Below are 20,588 nucleotides of genomic sequence, written 5' to 3' on the forward strand. Positions count from 1 at the left end.
GAATTGTATGTCTAATTTGCTTCACTGTTAACTGCTCTCTCTAATGCATACATATCAGAGCAGGATGAAGTTATGGCACATTAAGAGTATTTAACAGACTTTAAAATGTGCTGGAGATGCGCCAACACCACCAAAATCTATCAAGTTTTCTTCTTTGATGAAGAGACTCAAATCGATTCCCATTTGTCTTTTTAAGTGGAAAAATATTCATAGAATAGTAGGAACTTTGCAGTTTCTTTTCAATGCAACTGTTTCTTAAACATACAGACATTACTACATAGATTGCTTTTTATTTTGGGGATTTTAAATTCAAATTCATTCAACTTAACCATCAACTGAATAACTGTTCGGTGTCCTCCCATCAACATTATCTGTCAGTACATTTAATTTTTTTTTTAAGTCAACCAACCTCATGATGTCATTCTCTGCACCAGAAAAGGATGGGGCCACACCCATCCATTTTCTATAGCCACAACATCCAATTCAGGGTTGCAGGCGGGCTGGCAGGTTCACACTCCTGTGGTCAATTTAGAAGAACCAATTAACCTTGCATGTTTTTGGACGGTAGGAGGAAGCCGGAGTACCAGGTAAGAAACACGCATGCACAGGGAGGACATGCAAACTCCACATAGAAAGGCTCCAGCTGAGACTCTCGCTGTGAGGTGACTGTGCTAACCACCACACCATTGAGTGGAAGATGACACCACGCTTGTTAGAAACATTAACTCATAGTTCATATATCATTTAACGCCAGTATCAGTAACACCTTTGAGGATTGTTATTATAGAATGGCAGTCCAGGTCATGAATCATCTAATGTTTTTGTTCCTTTTCAAAGTCATTAGGGTTGGGGCTGCTTTGACTGACAGGTGTATAAACATAACCATGACCCACTGGAGTTGGTTTCCATCCTTTCCATTTCAAATTTGACCCAAAATGGTATCCTCTAAAAGACAAACTCAAGGCTTAAAAAAACAGATTACAAACCAAAAAGTCAGATCACTGTGGCCATCCTCATCTTTGCAATAATGGCTTTAATCAGATATGATCTAGAATGTACTGAAACTCATTTCTGTAAAGAGGGCCAGGTCTTATTCGTATGAGGATTTTATTTATGGCAGGTCTCATCCTCCTTAAGTACGTCATTCAAGTTACAAAGCTCACTTCATTTTGTAAAGTGATTCAGACATGCTTTAAGGCATTCAAAAATGAAACAAGATTATTTCCAACACAATTTTTCTATCCACTGAGAGAGGATGTCAGTGTGAATCTACTGTAGCATAAAGGACAGGGCATCAAGAAAATAGTGACATTTTCAAAATAAGATTCCCTGCTGCGGACTAAAATCAACTAAGCTCCGGTTTTGTCATAAAAGCATGCAGAGAGGTGATTCTGACAGCTGTCATTTCGGGAGCAAACATCTGGATTGATTGTAGCTGATAAGCTACCGATATCTAAATGTCTACATCTGCCTGTCTACCACTTCGATTAAACCCACCAACTTACTGAACGCATGACTAAAGCCAAGGACAAATACTGTAGTAATATTGTGTGTTTCACATAATATAGAACACACTCAATCTGATTACTCATGTAACTGTTACACAGAAGTTGGAGCAAATTCATCACAGGGTGCCATTTGTCTAAAAAGCTCCTCTTAGTATCAACTGTTTGGTAGAAGGGTGAGCTGTTTTTTCTTTGACAATAAGAGGGGCACATTTTAGCTGGCTGAGAGAGCTCAATGCACTGCAGCTTAATGGAAAACAGATGAATGTCATGTAAAATGAGAAAGCATTTTCATCATTTTTGATAATATGCTGCCAACAGCAGACAGGATGACAACAGAAGAGTTGCTGGAGTTATTTATGGCTTGTAGGCTGCTACATGAAGTTGATTCTGAACCAGCAGAAACCTCCATTGTTTAGGTTTTTCAAACGGATTTTGAATTCTACAGTTTTGAAAATGGAATCTTTTACATATCTCTCATCAGTGACTCAGCCTGGTCAAGTGTGGCTTGACTGCCAACAAACCTTAAAAACTGACCATGATTAAACTCTCAACATTTATTTAGTCTCATTTTGATTTCCTTTTCAACCTTTTGCACCTCACTTAAGGTCAGCTGTCATTCTGCTTGATCTATACCGTCTCTCTGTGCTGTCATTTGTTCTGTTTTAAACATTTAAAATCAATAAAGGGACAAATGCAAAAAATGCAAGCAGAACAAAAAAAATACCACTTCTTAACCAAATTTAAAAACCTCAACCATACAAGCAGAGTAGCAAGAGTGGTGGCTGCCCAGGCAGGCTTTTATAGCCACATTTGCACAGGTGCAGCCAGTTAACACAATTAGCTCACAGTAATTCATGCAATCAACCAAAGACTGCAAGGCTGTTGCTGCTTGTGGAATCAGAGTGCCGTAACGCTGGCTACACAAAACCTAATGGATCAAATGTGTTATTTTGTGAGAAAATAAGCTAAAATAAATGCTTTTCAGTTGGTTTTAGCATCTTCAGTCACATGGTTAGAATATCATTACAGAATTTTAAAGCCTAATGTCTGACTTTTGATTATAATCAGCCTATCAACCTTAATTATCAGTTGAAAGGTGTGCGTGAGCTACACAGTAATTCAACAGCAGTCTTTCATGTAAAATAAGTTCCCTTTTCGTGGCATTGCCAGATTTGTCCTTTTTTGTGTGTTTTCCTGGAAACACTTCTATTTTTGTCTAAGCCACGTGCTGCACGTTTCATATTTTCAGCCTTTTGTTGTGAGGTTTTGCAGCTCGACCGTATCTTTGCAAGTTTGTGCAACGCACACGTTTCCAAATTGACGAGTATTATCTTAATCTGTAGTGCAGTGCTTCATTTTGCACAAGTTTTCTATGGTTGCAGTGTTTTGAGCTTTCTCAGCCACACTGGATGACATATTCCTCAGAAAATGTAAAAGCTGTAAGGCTGGTGAACCTGTTTGCTGTCTCTTAACATAAAATCCTTGTGACAACATTTTGCTCTGAGACTAAGACATATTAAAATTCCCTATTTGTCTCCTCATCAGCCATTTGTGAGGCACACAAACTGTGTTTTTTGGGTAAACAAATCCCTGTGCTTCCTGCAAACACATCAACATTCAGATGCTGTGACACCTATGGTCCACTGCAGTGCCTGTCATGCTTTATTAACCTGCTTCACCGGCGGCTGCTCACATCAGCCAGAGCAAACTGATTCAACTTGTAACTTTGCATGAAAAAGGCGCAGAGCTCTTACCTTCCCAGCACTTCACAGTGAGAGAAGTTCATTAAGGTTGTTCTCTTAAAATACCAGCGCCTTTCATTAACCCTGCAGCCAGAGACGCCGCCACAGTTTTTAATTAGTGCATACCAAAAGCAGGTTTGCCTTTTTCAAAAGCAAGTGGCTCAAGGATACAAAGGGCAGGGAGACTGAACAGTCAGACATTAACACAGTCAGAAAGCTAATTAAAATGCTGCTTAATGAGACCACTGCTACAGGCGTACAGAGTCTCTTCACAGAATCCATAAATTGCTGAGCAAAAAAAAAACACTTTTTCATGTTTCTGAGCTGTAAATTAGTTTGTCTCTGTCAAAGGCAAGAAGATTTAAGATGCACAGCTGAAGGAAAGTCAAATCCAAAAACCCCTTGTAGGGCCCTGATAACATATTGAAGCAGACAGAGCACAAGTGTTGCACATTTCTCAAGTCAAACACATTACTCATAATAAGTGATGACTCAAAAATGAAAGAGTGGCAGATTAATATTTGATGCATACGGAGTTCAAAATCCAGAGACAACCAAAGGGAAGTGATAGTGGCTCCAGGGACCAGACTGTATACAGCCTAACAACAACCTCCAAGAAGACAGTAAACATCTGCTGACATTCAACTTTCTTAACTCACATGGATGATTAAGCTCTTGTTGCTCTGTACAATTAATTAATCCCCTCTTGTGTTTTTAACTCAGACTCTCCTATTAGGCAAAACAAAACAAAATCCACCGCTGCTCACATTTCAGCTGTCAGGAAATTCTGGGGAGGAACACCCACACTTCTTTAGCAGCTCAAATATTTACTTTTGTTTGAAGAGCAGGGAGACGAGTGGGGATAAGAGCAGAGGCTTACGGAGCCGGTGTGAGTTGAGAGAAAGTCCAAGCTCCCGTCTTGTCTAAATGCGACCGTTTGTTTCCCTGAGTTGATGGAAACTTTGTTCTGGCATAAAACACATTTCTGATAATTATGGCACTGCTTGACCAGATAGTTAGGTTTTTATCAACATGTTATCAACATTAGTATGTTTTTCTACGAAGCAAAATGTAAATAAAGACTTATTAAAAGCTTATAATAAGACTTAGAGCTACAGTCCAAATGCTCGGGGCCCTGTTGTTGTATTTTTTCTTTTATAGTTCAAATATTTTAATTGGCTGACGGATGTGGCAGAATGTGGTATTGTATTGTCTTGCTGAATTAAGCAAGCCCTTTTCCTGAAAAAGATGCTATCTGATGGCAGCATATGTTTCTCAAATTCCATCTATATCATTCATAAATCAATTATGCTTTCAAAGATGCTCAAGTTTCCCCATGCCATGTGAACTCATACACCCCCACAGATGCCATCTTTGAACTGTGTGCCAGATGGCCCCTTTCCTCTTTAGCCTGGAGAGCCGAGTGTCCGTCATTTGCAAAAAGAATGTGTGAATGCAATAAAGAACTATGTTTACTGCCAACAGTTGTCAGAGGTGTTCCTGAAATCCACATTCCCTGATGTTTGGGCTTTTCATCCTACCACACATCATCTCTAACGTTTTTTTCAAACTCACCTCATTATCAGTTCTGGTCACAACTCAATCATAGTCACAACTCTGGTCCTATGGTCTCCTTGCATGCTGCTATACGAGCCAATCAGTCCACTACCTTTCTTTTGAAATTTTCCATTCATTATCCATCCAGCCATCTCCACCTCTTCCTAATGCCTGGGGAGGAGCCTTAACAGAAGTCTCTGTCCCCCTCCTAACTCTGCTTATCCACTGCCACAATCTAGACTCTGAGGGGTCTTAGGGTTAGGGTTAGGGTTAGGGTTGGGTTAGGGTTAACCCTAACCCTAGCCCTAGCCCTAGCCCTAGCCCTAGCCCTATTCCCTTTTTTTGTTCATCTGACTGCAACACCAGGATCCATTGTCGTCTAATCGCAAAGCAAAAAGATTTTAATCAATATCTTGCATCAGTTCATTTAGTTTAATTATTCAATTGAAATTCACATAATCAGTAAAATATAAAATATCACATAAAGGATATAATGACATTTGCAGAAAGTGTGTGCACAGTATATGTGCACCACAGTACAAATAAATATGGGAAGATGGTGAGGGGTGGGTAAAAGAAAGTCAAAGAAGTCCAACCTGTTGAGCCGATGGCACCAGCTGCAGTTGAAGTTGATCTGTGAGGAGATGCAGGCAGCGCAGCTGGTGAACTGGAGACACGCTACAGATGACAGAGATCAAAACAGGTCAGAACATCCAGGCAATCAATAGCCTATGAGTCACAGAAATCCTCTAGGTGCCAGTTGATAATAATTTCATTCAGAGGCTTCGACTGACTGAGTCAAAAGAGGGTACAATAAATTCTCTTACTGGGTAAAGGTGTCATTTCAAGAGCTGTCGAATTGGTGATCCTTATCTTTGTCAGCTCCACTCGGTGGTACTCATAGATCGTCCTGCGCCTCACATCTATAATTTGGAAGAAGAAGACAGAGTAAGAGCGTGAAGACAACACTGCATGTCTTACACACTGAGATAAAAACTGGGACAAGTGGTCCCTGAAGAAAGAGGGAAGAAAGAGGAAAGAGAGCAGGAGGCAGAATCAGGTCATATGGGATGCTGACACAGCACTTCTCTGCTTTCTTTGTGCCCAAAATGTCAGGCCACGACTTGGCATTGGGCGGAAGCAATTTCCCCAGGGACCTGATATCAATCTGACCCTGTTGAAAGGCTGCCCTCCCAGTTATCTGTAACAGTAAGTCATTAGGCGGGGTAAGATGAATAGCGAATGATTAGATACATCACTGACTCTTATTGCATCCTAACTAGAGTGGAATGGGTTGGTTTCTTTTACTGGTGATGTATCCTCACCAGGATACAGGGAAAAAAGATCCAGATGAGCTTCATCCAGTGCATTATGTCTTAAAAGATCAGATAATATTGTAGTAATCATTTCAAACCCTAAGTGGATATTAATGGAATTTTCTGTGCAGGTGTTCCAGGAAATAAACTAATAATCTGCAGAATAAATCACAGACATTGACTGAAACATCAATAGTAACAGTGCTCATTGCTGCACTTACATTTGCTTGACTGATGAGCTGCAAGATTTGAATTCAATAAAGATGGTCATGACTGTAATGAAAACAAAGTCTCAGCCATGATGTAATAGTTCCTACGAGTGAAAACTGTTTCGGTTTAAAGAAATTGTTTGACATATCAGGAAATAAACTTATTTGATTAGTGAGATTAAAATGGCTGCAAATATGTACAGTTACCAGGCCGTTAGCTTAGCGTAGCATAAGTACTGGAAACATGCTAACATTTCATTTGGTGCAAAAAAAAGTACATAAACAAGTTGGGGTTTTACAGGAGTTATGTGGTGCATATCTGGCAAGCTAGGCTAATGGTAGCTTTGTATTTAGCATACAATCTTACTGTTATTTGGTCAAGTGTTGGTTTAAGTGTTTCATCACATTTTTTGAACATTTTTATAGATTTTTGAATGTCTTGCAATATCTCTACATAATGATGACACTGGACATCTCACAACATAATGATGTAGACCTTTGACACAGTTGATTTGGCCGCAAACACATGAGGAGGTAGGAGGGGTGGAGGAAGGCTTAAGTTTGTCAATTGTTACACAAAAAGGGTAAGGACTTTAGAAAACATGATTAGGGTTGAATTTAGTAACAGTAGAAATGTTCAGATGTTACAAAATACATGTTTAGGGGTTGAAATGTAAACATAGGGGTTAGAGTATAGTCTGTGCTCGTGTCCTGCTACAATGACACTTCCCTGCAGAAAATAATAGGCTTCGGATATGTTGCCATCTCAAACACATCTATTGCACAACTGGAGAGGATGTTTTGAAGCCAGCACCGTGAAGCTGTCGGTGTTTTTGCACTTCAGGGCACTTCCACATTGGCTTCATTTTCAGCACGTCCATCTTTTAATAACACTCTCTAGTTAAACCTGAAGGTTGCTATTGCAATTGCTCACAAGGTCATCTTTGAAGTCTACATCTGCAAAAAGAGTACTAGCATCACTGTTACCATAGTAACTCACAGTCCTGCCAGCTTGCCCAACAAAGGGCACATGAAGAACCTTTGCTGCAGAGAAGCTATATTACTCTATAAAAGCTATAAAACTGAAACACTATTTCAACACTATGCTGCTCTATCTTATGTAGACTTCCATGCTATGATGTTATCAGTGCATCATTTGTGAGGACTTAAAGCTGAAGATGTGAATAGGAACCCCAGTACTCAAATTCCTACTGTTCCTTTAATGCTTCTCAAAGTCCCCACATTTTCATAATTATAATCACAGCACATTTGCACAACTAAAATTAACACAACTATACAGCTCATTGCAATATTTCTAAAGAGATAAACACTGGTTGGGCCTTGAAAAGTAAAAGTAGAAACTAGACCAAATGAGTTAATAAATATAAGGAACCTTGATGTTTTATATGGCAGAACTCTTCACATTTTACCCACGTTTCCTCCAGTTACCGCTGTATAAAGGTTAATTCACTTTTGATTCATACTATACGTAAACTTGGGAAACCCTTTAATCCCCTGAAACTTTTATTTTTAGTCCCTTTTTTCACTTGCTTGATTGATTTTTACTCATTGTTGACTGCATTGGCTTCAGAATTCTTCTTATGCGATAGGACATTGCTTCCCTGCAGACCTGCTTGGTTTGATTACACACAAGACGACTGATCAAAGCAGCAAATGTGAGCCAACCCAGTTCCACCTGACAATAAGACCACCCTTCCTTTACCTCTTCTCCTCCCCTGGTGTCTGACTTCCTCTTGCTTCAAGCAAAGGGATTATCAGGTGCCTAATGACACGGTGGGGGCCAGAGGAAGGTCAGTTCCCCAGCCTGAGGCTACTGATGTGTGGGCAGACTGTGCAGCCTTGGGGTTGAGCTACAAATCAGATCAATTATATCCTGTTCCCAGTCGCAACATTAACGCTGCCTCGTAAGTTTTTAGATACTTTAACAGCAAATATATGTTTCATCAATAGCATACGTAAAGTTCAATGATATCAATCTTAAAAAATCATGTGTAACCAAGCATAATCAAGTGTATCCCTATTAAATTTGAAAATACTGTGCAAATATATGATGCATGCACATGCTCTTAACTAAAATTAAATAGATGGCTGCTGCTGTTTGTTAATTTGATCATACTGAATGGCAAAGTGATGAAACAGTTAAAAAAAACTTAGAACTAAATGTAGCACTCTAATCAAACACACTCAACTTTGTTTCATTAATGACATTACACTCTATCTGCAGTTAACCATAATGCTTCTTATTGTTAATGCGCATTTTCGGTGAGACTAATCTAAATAATTAAACTGAGCGTTAATTACTCTATAGAATTTACAGCTCCAGCTTTGGCATCTTCCTGCTTTGATCGTCATCCAGGGACACAAGAGAAAACGTAAAAAGAGTGGAGGTGGTCTTTAATTCAATTAAAAACTAAATCATTGTGATCGATAAAGTACCATCAGGCATGAGTGAAGTATATTAAAGCTGGATCTTCATATGATTAATTAAACAACCTGGCCACAGGACACCCACAAATCTTCTAACTAATCTCTGTCTTTATAGGCTGAGCTGGGGTGTGATCTGCCTGGAGGTTGTATAAAACCTTTTATTTGAGCTTTTAGAATGAAGCAAAGCCACAGCAACATAAACAACGTCTTCTGGTTGCCATGGTTGCTATGAAGTAACTGGCAGCAGAAATACTTATTGGAGTTCTTCGTTGTGTAGCCTGCAGAAGTCATGATTTTTCTGCCTGTGTTTTCCCCTCTCAGGTTTATGGCTTAATGTATGCAAAAGACCAATAATTAGAGCCTGTCAAAATGCTCTTTTTTATCAAGATGATGAGCTTTAAATGAAACCTGGGGTAAATTGAGGCTTGACTGGGCACAACTCACACAACGGCTGCTTGTAGCACATTTGATTGTTTCATATAATGAAAGAGTTTGATTTGGTTTGTTAAATTCAAATTTAATGTCAGGGGGATGATCTGTATGCCGTCCTCCTTCTCTGAAAAATTACCAAACTGCATCTGCTTTCTTAACATGCCCATGTGCATTGGCTGGTGTTATGGAGCTAGACTGTCGCTCCACTTGACTAACCTTGTTAAAAACAGCAGCAAATCATTTCTTGAATCCAAATGGCATAAACGTCAACCTTAAAAAGGGTATGCAGGAGGCTCTTAGTAGACATTCTCCCTTAGGTGTGAGGCCACTGCAGGGGCACTGACTGCACAAGCATTGCAAACCAAATTAGAGTAGACTTGATACCTTTTTGGGGAAAATTTGTCTAAATTTTGGGAAAAGAAGAAAACGAGCGTAGATGTCGAGGTACTACCTCTCAACTGCTTCCACTAACTATAAAGGAGTAAAGTATTATAATAATAACAACCATAAACATCTGTGGCAAAATGTACACCAACTGACAACTGAAAAGTGACCACAAATACTCGACCAATCACAGCCTGGAAAGGTATGTTAAACCGGTGTGCAATTTCTATTTGATTCTTTTTTTAATTGAACAAACATCAAGTCTGGATAACTACTAGAACATTCACAGAGTTTAGGCTAAGATTAGCACTTCTGTCTTGTAGTAGTTTTCTCTTTATTCTTACTTCTTATGTCTGGAGACCTAATAAAAAGCAGCCAACGTTATCTGTCAGAGCTTTGACGATGCAACATCCACCTATTCATTTTCTATATCCTCTTAATCCAACTCAGGTTCACGGGGAGGCTGGAGCCTATTCCAGCTGTCATGGGGCAAGAGGCAGGGTACACCCTGGACAGGTTGCACAGGGCCGCACAGAGAAAAACCAGACAAACAACCATCCACATTCACACGCACTCCTAGAGTCAATTTAGAGTCACCAATTATCCTAACATGCATGTTTTTGGGTGATGTTATTTTATAAAGCCAGCCCGAGAGTGAGGTTTCCTCGTAACATGTCGTGATTACATGTAACCAAGTCGAGGAATTCACATGAATTCAGACAAAGAACATGTTATTATTTATTATTTAATTGGTTATTTAATCAACCAATTAGCAAACTAGTAAATTTTGCCAGGAACATTTTGCTTTAGCCAGTCCTTTGATAGAAATGCTGTTTATCTAAAAAAACAGCATCTCCCCCCCCGCAAATATTTACCTTGTGATCACAATGCCTTTTCACTTTCATTGTGACATAAAATTAGAACAAGGCAGGTATTATTTTAGCTGTTTGAGAGAAAATAGTTTCTGTTTTAGCTGTTCACATTTTACTAAAAACAGATTGAGGCAACTATAGTATTCTAGTTTCTTGAGAGTCAGGGTCAGAGCAGCAATCTCTACAGATCACGTTTCTGAGCAGAAAAGGGTATTGCCAAGATGTTTTTCAAGTCCAACGCAACATCTCAGTCTCGATTTGTCTCTAGTCAAGATTGCATCACTTTGCAACTGCAGCTGCACCAGTTTCATCATGTTGTGTCAGCGGGATCAAACACAGCTTAGTTTATTAAGTCTAAGAGGACAGCGAGAAGGTCTTATGTTCAAATCTCTATACCGACGACAGCTTTATGGCGATATAAGAAAAAAAAACAAGCCAGAAACGTCTGTACCAAACGCTTATTCCAACATGTTGGTTTGGTTTAACTGTAAATAAACTTGCTAAATGATACGTCTTTCTACATTTTGCTTAGAACATAATGATGCCAAGTGAAGAAAGTACAATTTTCTAAGGTATCAACTTGGATGAATAACTTCTCTTCAAGTTTTACACGTGCAATGAAAACACAGACTAAATTGCTGAATAAATCCCCCTTGACAACTAATTATTGTAGGAGATTTTGACTCACAGGCCAAGAGAGTTACGGAGAGGCAAAATTTGTTTTCAAGTGTTTTCCCCCTTTGCTTGCATTTGTTTCAAATTTAATGGGCATTAATCACAGTAAATCAAAAACAAATGGAGGAGGCAGATCTGAAGTCGTTCCCGCTGCCCTCTGAGTGAGGTTGGAAAGTGTAGAGGAGGTGAAGTCGGAGTTAAAGTGAAAGAGATTAGGCTTAGACTGTGTAGGTTTGCAAATTTAAACCAGAAATGTGTGTCTGACACTCACTGGGTATTTGCTGAATCTTGTGGACCACCACAAAGGCATCAGACAAGCCCACCTTAACCGGATGATTGACGGAGCTGATCTGTGACACCTCAACGGGGATCTGAAATAGAAAAAAAGTGAAAATCAATCATCTGTATTATTATGGGTCCTGGGGACACACTGCTAAATACTGACAGGTCACACCAGTGTGACAGTGCTGACAGGCTCTCTAAGGAATCTGCAACTTGAATATGCATGTTGTTCTGTGGAGCAAAGTATGAGCATGTCAGATACAGACACAATCTGGTATTTAGATTTCACACCGTGATAAGAAAAGAATTAAACATGTCAAAGCAATGTGTAGCATAAGGATGAGTTTGAAAAACGCTAGAAGCTGCACTGAGCAAATCATGCAATCACTGAGGTTATATAAGAACTTGGATTCTGTCTATTGGTCAGGCTATTCTTCTTAAACAAGCAATGGCAGTTCTATTAAACATCCCGGCAGCTTTCAGATAAGCTTTTCTAATGCGTGAAAATAACAAATTACATAAGAGCTCTCATTCATAAGAGAAGCAGCCCCGATGCTATAACCACTGCAATTATCATCAATCCTTACTTAATGCACATTCACACTCCTAAAGGAGTTGATTAATATGTTTCTTGACCAACTTTCTTGTTAAATTACATTGTCCTTCAATATAGTTTTGAAATTTGGAAATTTACAGATACTGTTGACATTTTCTCAAGAATCTGCCAAAAAATGAATGGCTTGCTGTCTGGGCTATTAACAAAAAGACATGTGAACATGGAGCTTCTTTTCGCTTTATCTAAAAGACCATCAGTGCTAAATGTTAGAAATCACTAAGATGTTTCAGAAATTGTTAAGAGTTAGAAACAGCAGGGAAACAGATTGTGTGAGCTGTGATTCGGGGGAAGTGTGAGCTGAGTCACAGTTTAACTTAAACTATATGTGCAGTGATATTTGAAGTGTCTCCATTTTAAATTAAATGGGACCTGAAACATTGGCGATTGAGATTCCCTAAGGGTCATATTGTAATACTTTTGTCATGTGGGAATTTTTTTGCAGAGAGTTGAGCTTCATGGTAAGTTTTTCCTCTACCTCTCAGTTCTATAAAGTGACACAAAGTGTTTCATAAAACTTCATAAGAAGAAAAAAAAGTTAGTTAGATACAGATAAGATTAGATACAGTTACTGTAAGAACTCTAAAAGTATAGTCTGAGATATGAATAAACTATTCTAAATCAAAATGTAATCAGCTGCCATTGTATTGTACTTATAAAGGATTCCTGGAGTGTGGGGGTTTCTTCCAGATGTGTAGTGCATAAAAGCTGAGCGCTGCCTGTTTCATGTTTAGTCCTGACTCTGGAAGCAGTAACTAAAACCACTCATTACTTTATAAATCAATGGCAGGTTTTTAAAACAGTTATTTGAGCAACAGGAAGTCAGTGCAGAAAATTAATAAACAGTGTCAGAAAGACCAAAAGGACACGTAGTAGGAAATAAAAGGTCACGTGGGAGGAAGACGAGGGTTTGAAGAGATTTCTTCATAGAGAACAGAAAAATTAAACATAAAAACAGTTGTAGATTTGTCTCCACCTCTTTGTATGCAAAGACGATTCTGCCTGTGTTGAGCAGCGTGGCCTGGAAGGTGAAGCTGCCCAGGTTGTAGTTGTCCTGTAGGTGGACGTGGTCCCACTGCACCACCAGAGCTGTGCCTACAGAAAAAAAGAACCACAATGAAAACCCATTTCGATTCACTAAAAAAGACTCCAGTAACAAGGACAGATTGACTTCTTTACAGTGAAATGAGCTGCTGACTGGGCAGAGACAAAGAGGACAAGAGTGTAAAAGAGATCTGTTTTTGAGGGATTATTTCCAGGCAAAGACTTTATTTTCTCAAGTGGGTGTGAGGTGACTGACACTGATTCAGTGTGAGCGCTGATATAAAAACACTTCACTGGAGAAGAATGAAACGGCAATGAAAAAAAAACTGTGGACAAAGCCAAATCAAAGCGTAGCTCTTACTGTGATGGATTATGTAGCCGGGGCAAATTTCACCTCTGTGAGAGTTTTTTGTGCTATCAAAGATTGTGTCGAATGACAAAGCCGAGAGTAACTGGACAATTTATTAATTTTTTTGTGGATACTGCAGGAATTAGATGTTTACCACCACACTGGCTGAGAGGAGTCACCTTCATGGTGTAGCAGAGTTAACAGAAACTTTCTGTCACCATAAAATGTTCAGTTGTTCATTCTGCTCCTGGAATTTTTACAATGTGCGAATCACGCAAAGTGAAATATGTTGCTGTTGTGCACAAATCAACACAGGAACATCAAGATATAGATTTACATATTTTTTCCCCAATAGCAGCAGATGTTTCAGAGGTTTGAAACTGACAGATTCGACTGTAGATGAAAGACTAAAGCTGAAAATATAACGTTTTCATTCACACTGGATCTACAGAAAAAATACTTGTCAGCTTTTCTAACATTGATTATTTCCAGCGGCTACATTGTGAGAATTTGCGGCTGATTTTCTAACATATCTTTATGTAATTTCAAGGACAAATTAATTGATTCCTTCAGCATCAAAGAAGTGTGTGGTTCCAGTCTGAACTGTTTCTACATCCGGACGGTTGCACTACTCATGGTGTAAAATCTACTGACGGCAGACTGAATGGCGAGTGTAGAAATAAATAAATCAAGGAATAAATCACTCACGAGGCCTTCAGCTCTGCTCGATAGAAAGCGACCCTCGCATTACCTTTAACACAGCTTTGATTTACTGTGGACTTTGAAGAACCTATTGATGTGAGAGTCCCCCCAGCCTCAGAGTCAGTCATTTGGTTGGTCGCCAGGGCAATAAAGGTTTGTTAACACAGCCAATCAATTTTTCCGTCACGCAGCCAGAGAGCTTCCATCCAAAGCAAAGATGAGATTTAGCTTCCCTGCTGACAGCTTGGACAGCAGGGGCCACTAGTAGTACAGGAACCACAACAATAAATTACATGTTGTGTATTGAGGTACTCTAGGTCTGGACAGAGAAAATTTATCTCTAAGGGTCTAATATTTACACAATTTCACGACTGCAGTGTTAAAGCTTCAATAAGGGGGAAAGGCGAAGAAAAAGGCAGTGAATATCAGTGGTCAGAGCGCTGCATCACTCTTAACTTATGCCACACAAACACTCAGTCAGCAAAAGCTAAACTAGTCTACTTAAAATGCATTGAGTTCAAGAGGGAAAGCTGCCATGTTATCTGGGACTTCCTGGCTAAAAATACAGAGTGGGTGAAGGGGTGTGAAGGGAGTACACACTGGCCTTGTTACTATTTTGACTTTCTAGCTTTACATGCAGGATGAACTTGAAATAAACAAAACAAATACAGGCCGATCGCACCAGCCCCAAAAAATACAACTTTTTTTTGTATTTTTGTGCTCAATGGTAACAAAGCATAGGCATTTTTTATAACATTGACCTTCCTAAATCAAGCACACATGTGCCACAGATTGTTTGAAAAGACAGAGACAACCTGTAATCACATTACTATGTTAAAAAATATTTCATCTTTAAAATCTGTGAGAGAAACTGCATTAAAAAGGATTGATTTTAGTCGTGTACATGATGTAATCCACTGTTTAAGGTTTTCTAAGTAAATACTGCTCGAGTTAATTACAAGGAGTAAAAGTTTTATCGTCTTAGGAGGATGTCACTCACAGTGAAATCACCATCTACATATGATTGCCCTCTCAACCTGCTCAGGGATCAGATGAATGGCGCGTACTTAGTGCTCGATCTGCCTGTAATTATGTTGATGGAAAAACGTCAAATGAAAGCGATGCTGTTACATTTGATTCAGACGAGATGAATGCAATTACACATTTTCAGTGGTGTGAACACTTGCTCTTTTTAAATTTGATAGCTGCCTGGTCCACAGCTATCAGATATCAGTCGGCTCTGACTGTGAGCCAGCATTCATGATGCCAGTTACATTAAATCCAAAGCAGCTCCAAAAAAGCTAGCAAAAAATCTGTATTTCATCAGCCTGATTTCAGCCAGATTTGAGTATGTTTGATCACCCTCTCTGATGAGAAGCAAATAGGAGTTTTTAGGATTGCTCTTTTCTTAATGACATACATTTTGACCAACAGCTGCAGGTCTTGAACTTGTAGAGCTCTATTTTTTTATTATTTAACTCTATTTAGAAAATGTTATTAAAAAAAATCTAAAAAAAAAAACCAAACATGTGAAAGCTTTTGTGAAACTGAACATCTTGTTTGTGAGGAACGAACGACACGTCTCCGCCTCATCAAACTTGTTTTTTCACTTTAAAGACTGCGCAGCTTTTGTGCCGTATTGGCAGGACGCTGACTGATAGGTCAGTCCGTTGAGGAGCAGGCAGACTCAGAATTGATCGGCTGTCAGTTGGTTAAAGTCTGATGAGCTCCACTGTGGGTCACACAGTCGGGCTGCTGCAGAGAGTGAGACAGCGACGACAGACATGATGGATAGGACCCAGAGCAGATGGGGAAGGACAGCTACAGATGAGTGGTTTAGTTTAAAGTGAGTAAGTGGAGTTTACAGGCTTTAAGGAGGTCACTGAGTTTGTCATGAAAAGGCCTTCGTTGATAAAGAAATTATATTTTGAACAGGACTAAAGATGGCATATGTTTTGTTAGCCACAATTTTGTGTGAAAGTCTTTTAAATGTATATAGTTTATTAAACTTTTCTAAAACAGAAGATGGGTATTTCTTACAATAATCTAATACATCAAGTTATAATAAAGAATGTGTTCGAACTGCTCTATTCTATGTTGGAATGATTTATGTTGGTCAGAACGATTGATGAAAAGAGCAACCGTATCTTCAAATAAATACATGGAACCAATTATTTGAAAACACAATATTTCTATAAAACATCCAAAGCTATTTCAGGACAAGAACAGCTGAGGCCTTTGTTAGGTTAACTGGTGATTCTAAGTTGGTCATAGGAGAGAGGTCCAGGGTGCACCCTGCCTCTCGTGCAGAGGCAACTGGATTAGGCTCCAATTGCATTTTGAGCTCCCATTTCTGTGACTTTGCTTCAGTAGCTTTACAGTTAACTGCCTTGAAATAAAATGATAAAGGTGAAACATACAAGTGATCAGAGTGTTGACTATCGATTTCGCTTTGGTATCATCTTTGTATCTCAAAGTTCACAGGAGGAGACTCATACAGCTGTGCAAGAAAAGGACACAGCTGCTACACATCTCTGCAGAAATTAGATATCAGTGGCATTACCGTTGTCAAAGTAGATAACAGTGGAGTTTCTGGAGACACTGGGGTCAAAGTTGGCCATCAGAGGAGCGATGTACTGGGTAGCTGTGAGCATCCGGTGGACGACGTCACCAGTATAGATGAACCCTGAAGGAGCAGGAAGAGAACACATTGTTACACTGTTCAGATCATGATTATGTGATGTATCATAATATATTTGCCCTTTAGCAACAGTCTTTGTCCCCACCCTCATACCTGTCCACACTTAACAAAGCTGTTATCTGACCCTGGGGTTTTTCAAGAAGACAACAAGTGTCCCTTGAACGCCATTATTAAACCACTATAATTTCTGCCTCTTCTCATGCTGCAGGCAGCTTCACCAAGCAAGAGCTATAAATTATTAATTAGCAATATCATCATTTATGAAACACAGAAAAGTAAATCAGAGAGCCTTAAGATGTATTTATGCTGACTTAGCGCTCATGTTATACCATGAGTGGGGCTACGAGACCAACTGTACTCCTCTACTGGTGCACTACCTCCTCTAGTCACCATCAATCATTTACGGTGTGTTAATGAAGACACCATGATCACTAAAAGGGATTTTGTTAACTTTTCCTATTTATGAACTTCTTCAACATGGCACAGATAGATTGCTCCACAGAGAGGGACATGCTCAGGCAACGCAATCAGGAGCCTGTAAACATGGTTATTAATGGACTCCATAAAAAGGGTGAAAATGCACACTATTAATCACAAGAGGGACACTCTTTGCATAAAGATTATAACAGAATCAAAGAGCTTTTTAGTTTCCCTGCTGACGGCAAAGTTTAGCAAAGCCAGGTGCTATTTCAAGACTTATTCAAGGCAAAAGCTTTTTATTCTGAATGGATAGCAAGGATTTTCAAAAACCTGAACGTGCTGCATTGAAATAATTCTTTCTGAAAACAAAGGGAAAGCATTTGTCACAGTCTGCCGATCAGTTTATGTTATGTCACAGTTTGTTTAATTATGTTATGTTCTAGCCATGTTTTTCCCCTGTCACGTTCAGTTCACTCAAGTCACCTGGTTAATTGTTCTCAGCTGCACCTCATGTCACTGATCACTCCCCTCACAGTATTTAGCTTCCTGGTTTACCTTCAGTCACTGCAGAATACTCACTATCCTTCCATGCGTTGCACCAAGATAAGTCTGGGTTTCCTGCCTCATAGCCTTGTTCATAGTCTTCATAGTCATAGTCATAGTCATGTTTTGTTTTCATGTTTAAGTATTTTTGAATCCAGCTCTGCCGCGCTTTGTTTTTGCCTTTGCTCCCTGTCTTGTTTTTTTGTAGAATAAACCTTGTTTTTTAATCAAAAGAAGCTGCATCTGGGTCCTATCTCACCCCCAGTCCTTGACAGCATTTCCCTGCAACAATATTACAAACTACTGCAACTAAGTAGTTTACTTTTTTCTTTAAAAAGTGGGCAGAATGAAAAAACTTAACTCTTAAAGTGACAGTATCATGAATTGTTGGCAGCAAACTAAGCTAAGTAATCCAGACCTGCCTATGACATGCAATCTTCTACTGAGAGATCTTGATGTTATTCCAGGTGAGATAAAGGGAGCTTCTCGTGATGCTAACATATGTTATTGAGCCACTTAGTTTTGTTTTGTCTGAAAAGGCAATATGAGGAGGACTGTGCTTATATTTCCCCTTGTAAACTCATCCAGATGCCTCCTGCCTCCTTTTCATCTTTCATGTAAAGGTTAGGAAACATTCTGCATGGCACTGAAAGGGCAATAATTTCCATGTTATGGGAAGTGATACAATGAATAGAGGCAAAGCTTTATGAAAAGGCTCCCATAAACTACAAACTCTCCAGCATGTTTTGGCTTTACGTTGTTGACTTGGAATTAGGAGGGTACACTGTAAACCTTATAAACCAGCAGCTGAGATTGTGAGTACATAACTGAACTAAAACAACTTAATTCAGAGAGGTTCAAAGACAGCGCATTGCCCCACCCAAGTACAGAAGAGCCTATCAGTGTCAATATAGAAATCCGACAGCATGAAATTATGATTTGTTTCTGATTTTATGTTTTTGTGCAAGGAAGCAGATATGCTGTTGAGGGAAAATGCTGACATTAACTCCTCTGTGTGTGCTAAATAAGAAGCTATAGAGGTATTGGGGTTAAATCGGCCTACCAGCATCTGTAGAGCTCACTCTTTTTAAAACAAAATGCTGATTTTACAGTTAAGTTCTCTTAAAACACAGTGGAACTTAAGAAAGCTCAGTAAAGGTAGTCATTTTCTCAGTTTCGAACAGTATTACACTGAAAGATCAGACAAGCCAGAGAAAGAGTTTAGTATTTAGTTACGGGATTTATTCTTGTTTGAGGAAGGAATTCACCATGTATGCCTGAGGTATTTGGAAGAAAAAATGAAAAATACTACGCGAAGATGAGTTTTCCCAAAAGAAAGGATTTCTGGGAAAAATATCATTGAGTCCAAGCTTATAAGCCCCATATGACCACAAGTCTCTTCAAATGTTGGGTGGAAAATAAAAAGACTATCTATCATTCTGGAAACCACAGGCAGAGCATACTGTGAGGTGAATCAATCTCTCCCCAGAGACCTCTCAGAATCACCTCTATACAGAGCACTGTCACCACTCAAAACAGTATCAGAGAGGAGAGATCTGGCTTGATTTAGTGGTGTCAGAAGTGCTACCTGGTAGAGGAGGTAGAGGTGTGAATGATGAACAATTCCTGCAGGACTCAACAGGATGAGTTGCCAAGGTTGCATTCAGTTTGATCAGTACTAAATATGTGCATGCGTTTGACCAATTAACCTCAACTTGAGGGCTTCAAGAGTTACTTTTACTTTGTTCGGTAAAGAAATGATTACGATACTGACAGTGAGAAAAATGTATATCAAATGGCAATACCGTTTCTCAATACCTAGTACGCTTAGAACGTACTTGTGTACTTACTAGTATGGACTTGTCGGAAGTACAAACTTCTGTGGACGGAAGGACGCAAGTGCGCTCATTATCCATTTGGTATGGAAACGTACTTGATTGCCGCCAAAAATAAAAACATTTGTAGAAAAAAGATAAAAAATGGGCTGTGCTTGCAGTTGCTGTTGGTATGCTTTACGTAACATTTCCAAACAGAATTTACAGTTATGTGCTTTCTCCTCGCCATCTTCGTTTGTGCCGCTGTGCTTTCTGGGAGAGCAAGCTGTCTGAAGTCCACACAAGTCAACTCAGAAGCATCCTTGATAAAATGGGCGGAGCAACACATCCGGGAATTGTCTGGATGTGTTCTCTAAATTGGAAGAGTCCTTAAGTGATGACGTTTCAGAAGTACACAAGAACACTATTGAGAAACGGCCTGTGTCTTGTCCTGAGACAATTTTACATGTGGAGACACAGATAATCAAACCACTGATCTTTTGATTATCACCTGAGCCACAGCTGCCCCCTTGACTTGCATAAACAAAAATCCATATAGAGTCTTTTTGGGTGAGTGTGACTGATGCAAACAGGCTAGTTTCTCTCCCTTGCCTACATTGTTTTGAACTATTAAATAGTCAGCTGGACTCCAGCCTGCGCTTATGGAAAGCACTGCCTCCTACATGCATAAAAGATATGGAATGCTTGAGCCTGGTGAAGTGCATAACAAATGTATCAATGATTACAAAGATGACATAGATTTAGTCAGATATGGCAAGGAAAGGAAGAAGCAGAGGGCAGGCTGCAAAGTGGTTTGCAGATGAGCCAATAATAGTATTATAAATCGATAGTAATCTTTTCATAGACAAATGCTAAGAAACCGCTGCAGAGGCAACGCAGCACAGAACAGAGAAGCATTCCAAATCTGTTATGTCATGGTACATGAAAGCCGACAGTAAAGTGCCGGATTGTTGTTT

General features: G+C 39.3%; 2 protein-coding genes across 2 annotated transcripts in view; one reads left to right on the forward strand and one right to left on the reverse strand.

The window, feature by feature from the left end:
- The window catches only part of gimap4 (GTPase IMAP family member 4), a 222,830-nt gene that overhangs the window by 25,743 nt on the left and 176,499 nt on the right, over nucleotides 1-20,588 (forward strand). The gene's annotated exons all lie outside the window — the stretch shown is intronic.
- The window catches only part of plxdc2b (plexin domain containing 2b), an 86,058-nt gene that overhangs the window by 12,883 nt on the left and 52,587 nt on the right, over nucleotides 1-20,588 (reverse strand). The window contains exons 5-9 of the mRNA XM_072378810.1: nucleotides 16,697-16,819; nucleotides 13,015-13,133; nucleotides 11,415-11,514; nucleotides 5,635-5,730; nucleotides 5,404-5,485 (exon numbers count right to left, since the gene is read on the reverse strand). Of these exons, the coding sequence (XP_072234911.1) occupies nucleotides 5,404-5,485; nucleotides 5,635-5,730; nucleotides 11,415-11,514; nucleotides 13,015-13,133; nucleotides 16,697-16,819 (520 nt within the window). The remainder of the gene's footprint in view (nucleotides 1-5,403; nucleotides 5,486-5,634; nucleotides 5,731-11,414; nucleotides 11,515-13,014; nucleotides 13,134-16,696; nucleotides 16,820-20,588) is intronic.

The sequence above is a fragment of the Leuresthes tenuis genome, unplaced genomic scaffold, assembly GCF_036924035.1.
Source record: "Leuresthes tenuis unplaced genomic scaffold, fLeuTen1.0.hap1 SCAF_24, whole genome shotgun sequence".
Lineage (NCBI taxonomy): Eukaryota > Metazoa > Chordata > Actinopteri > Atheriniformes > Atherinopsidae > Leuresthes > Leuresthes tenuis.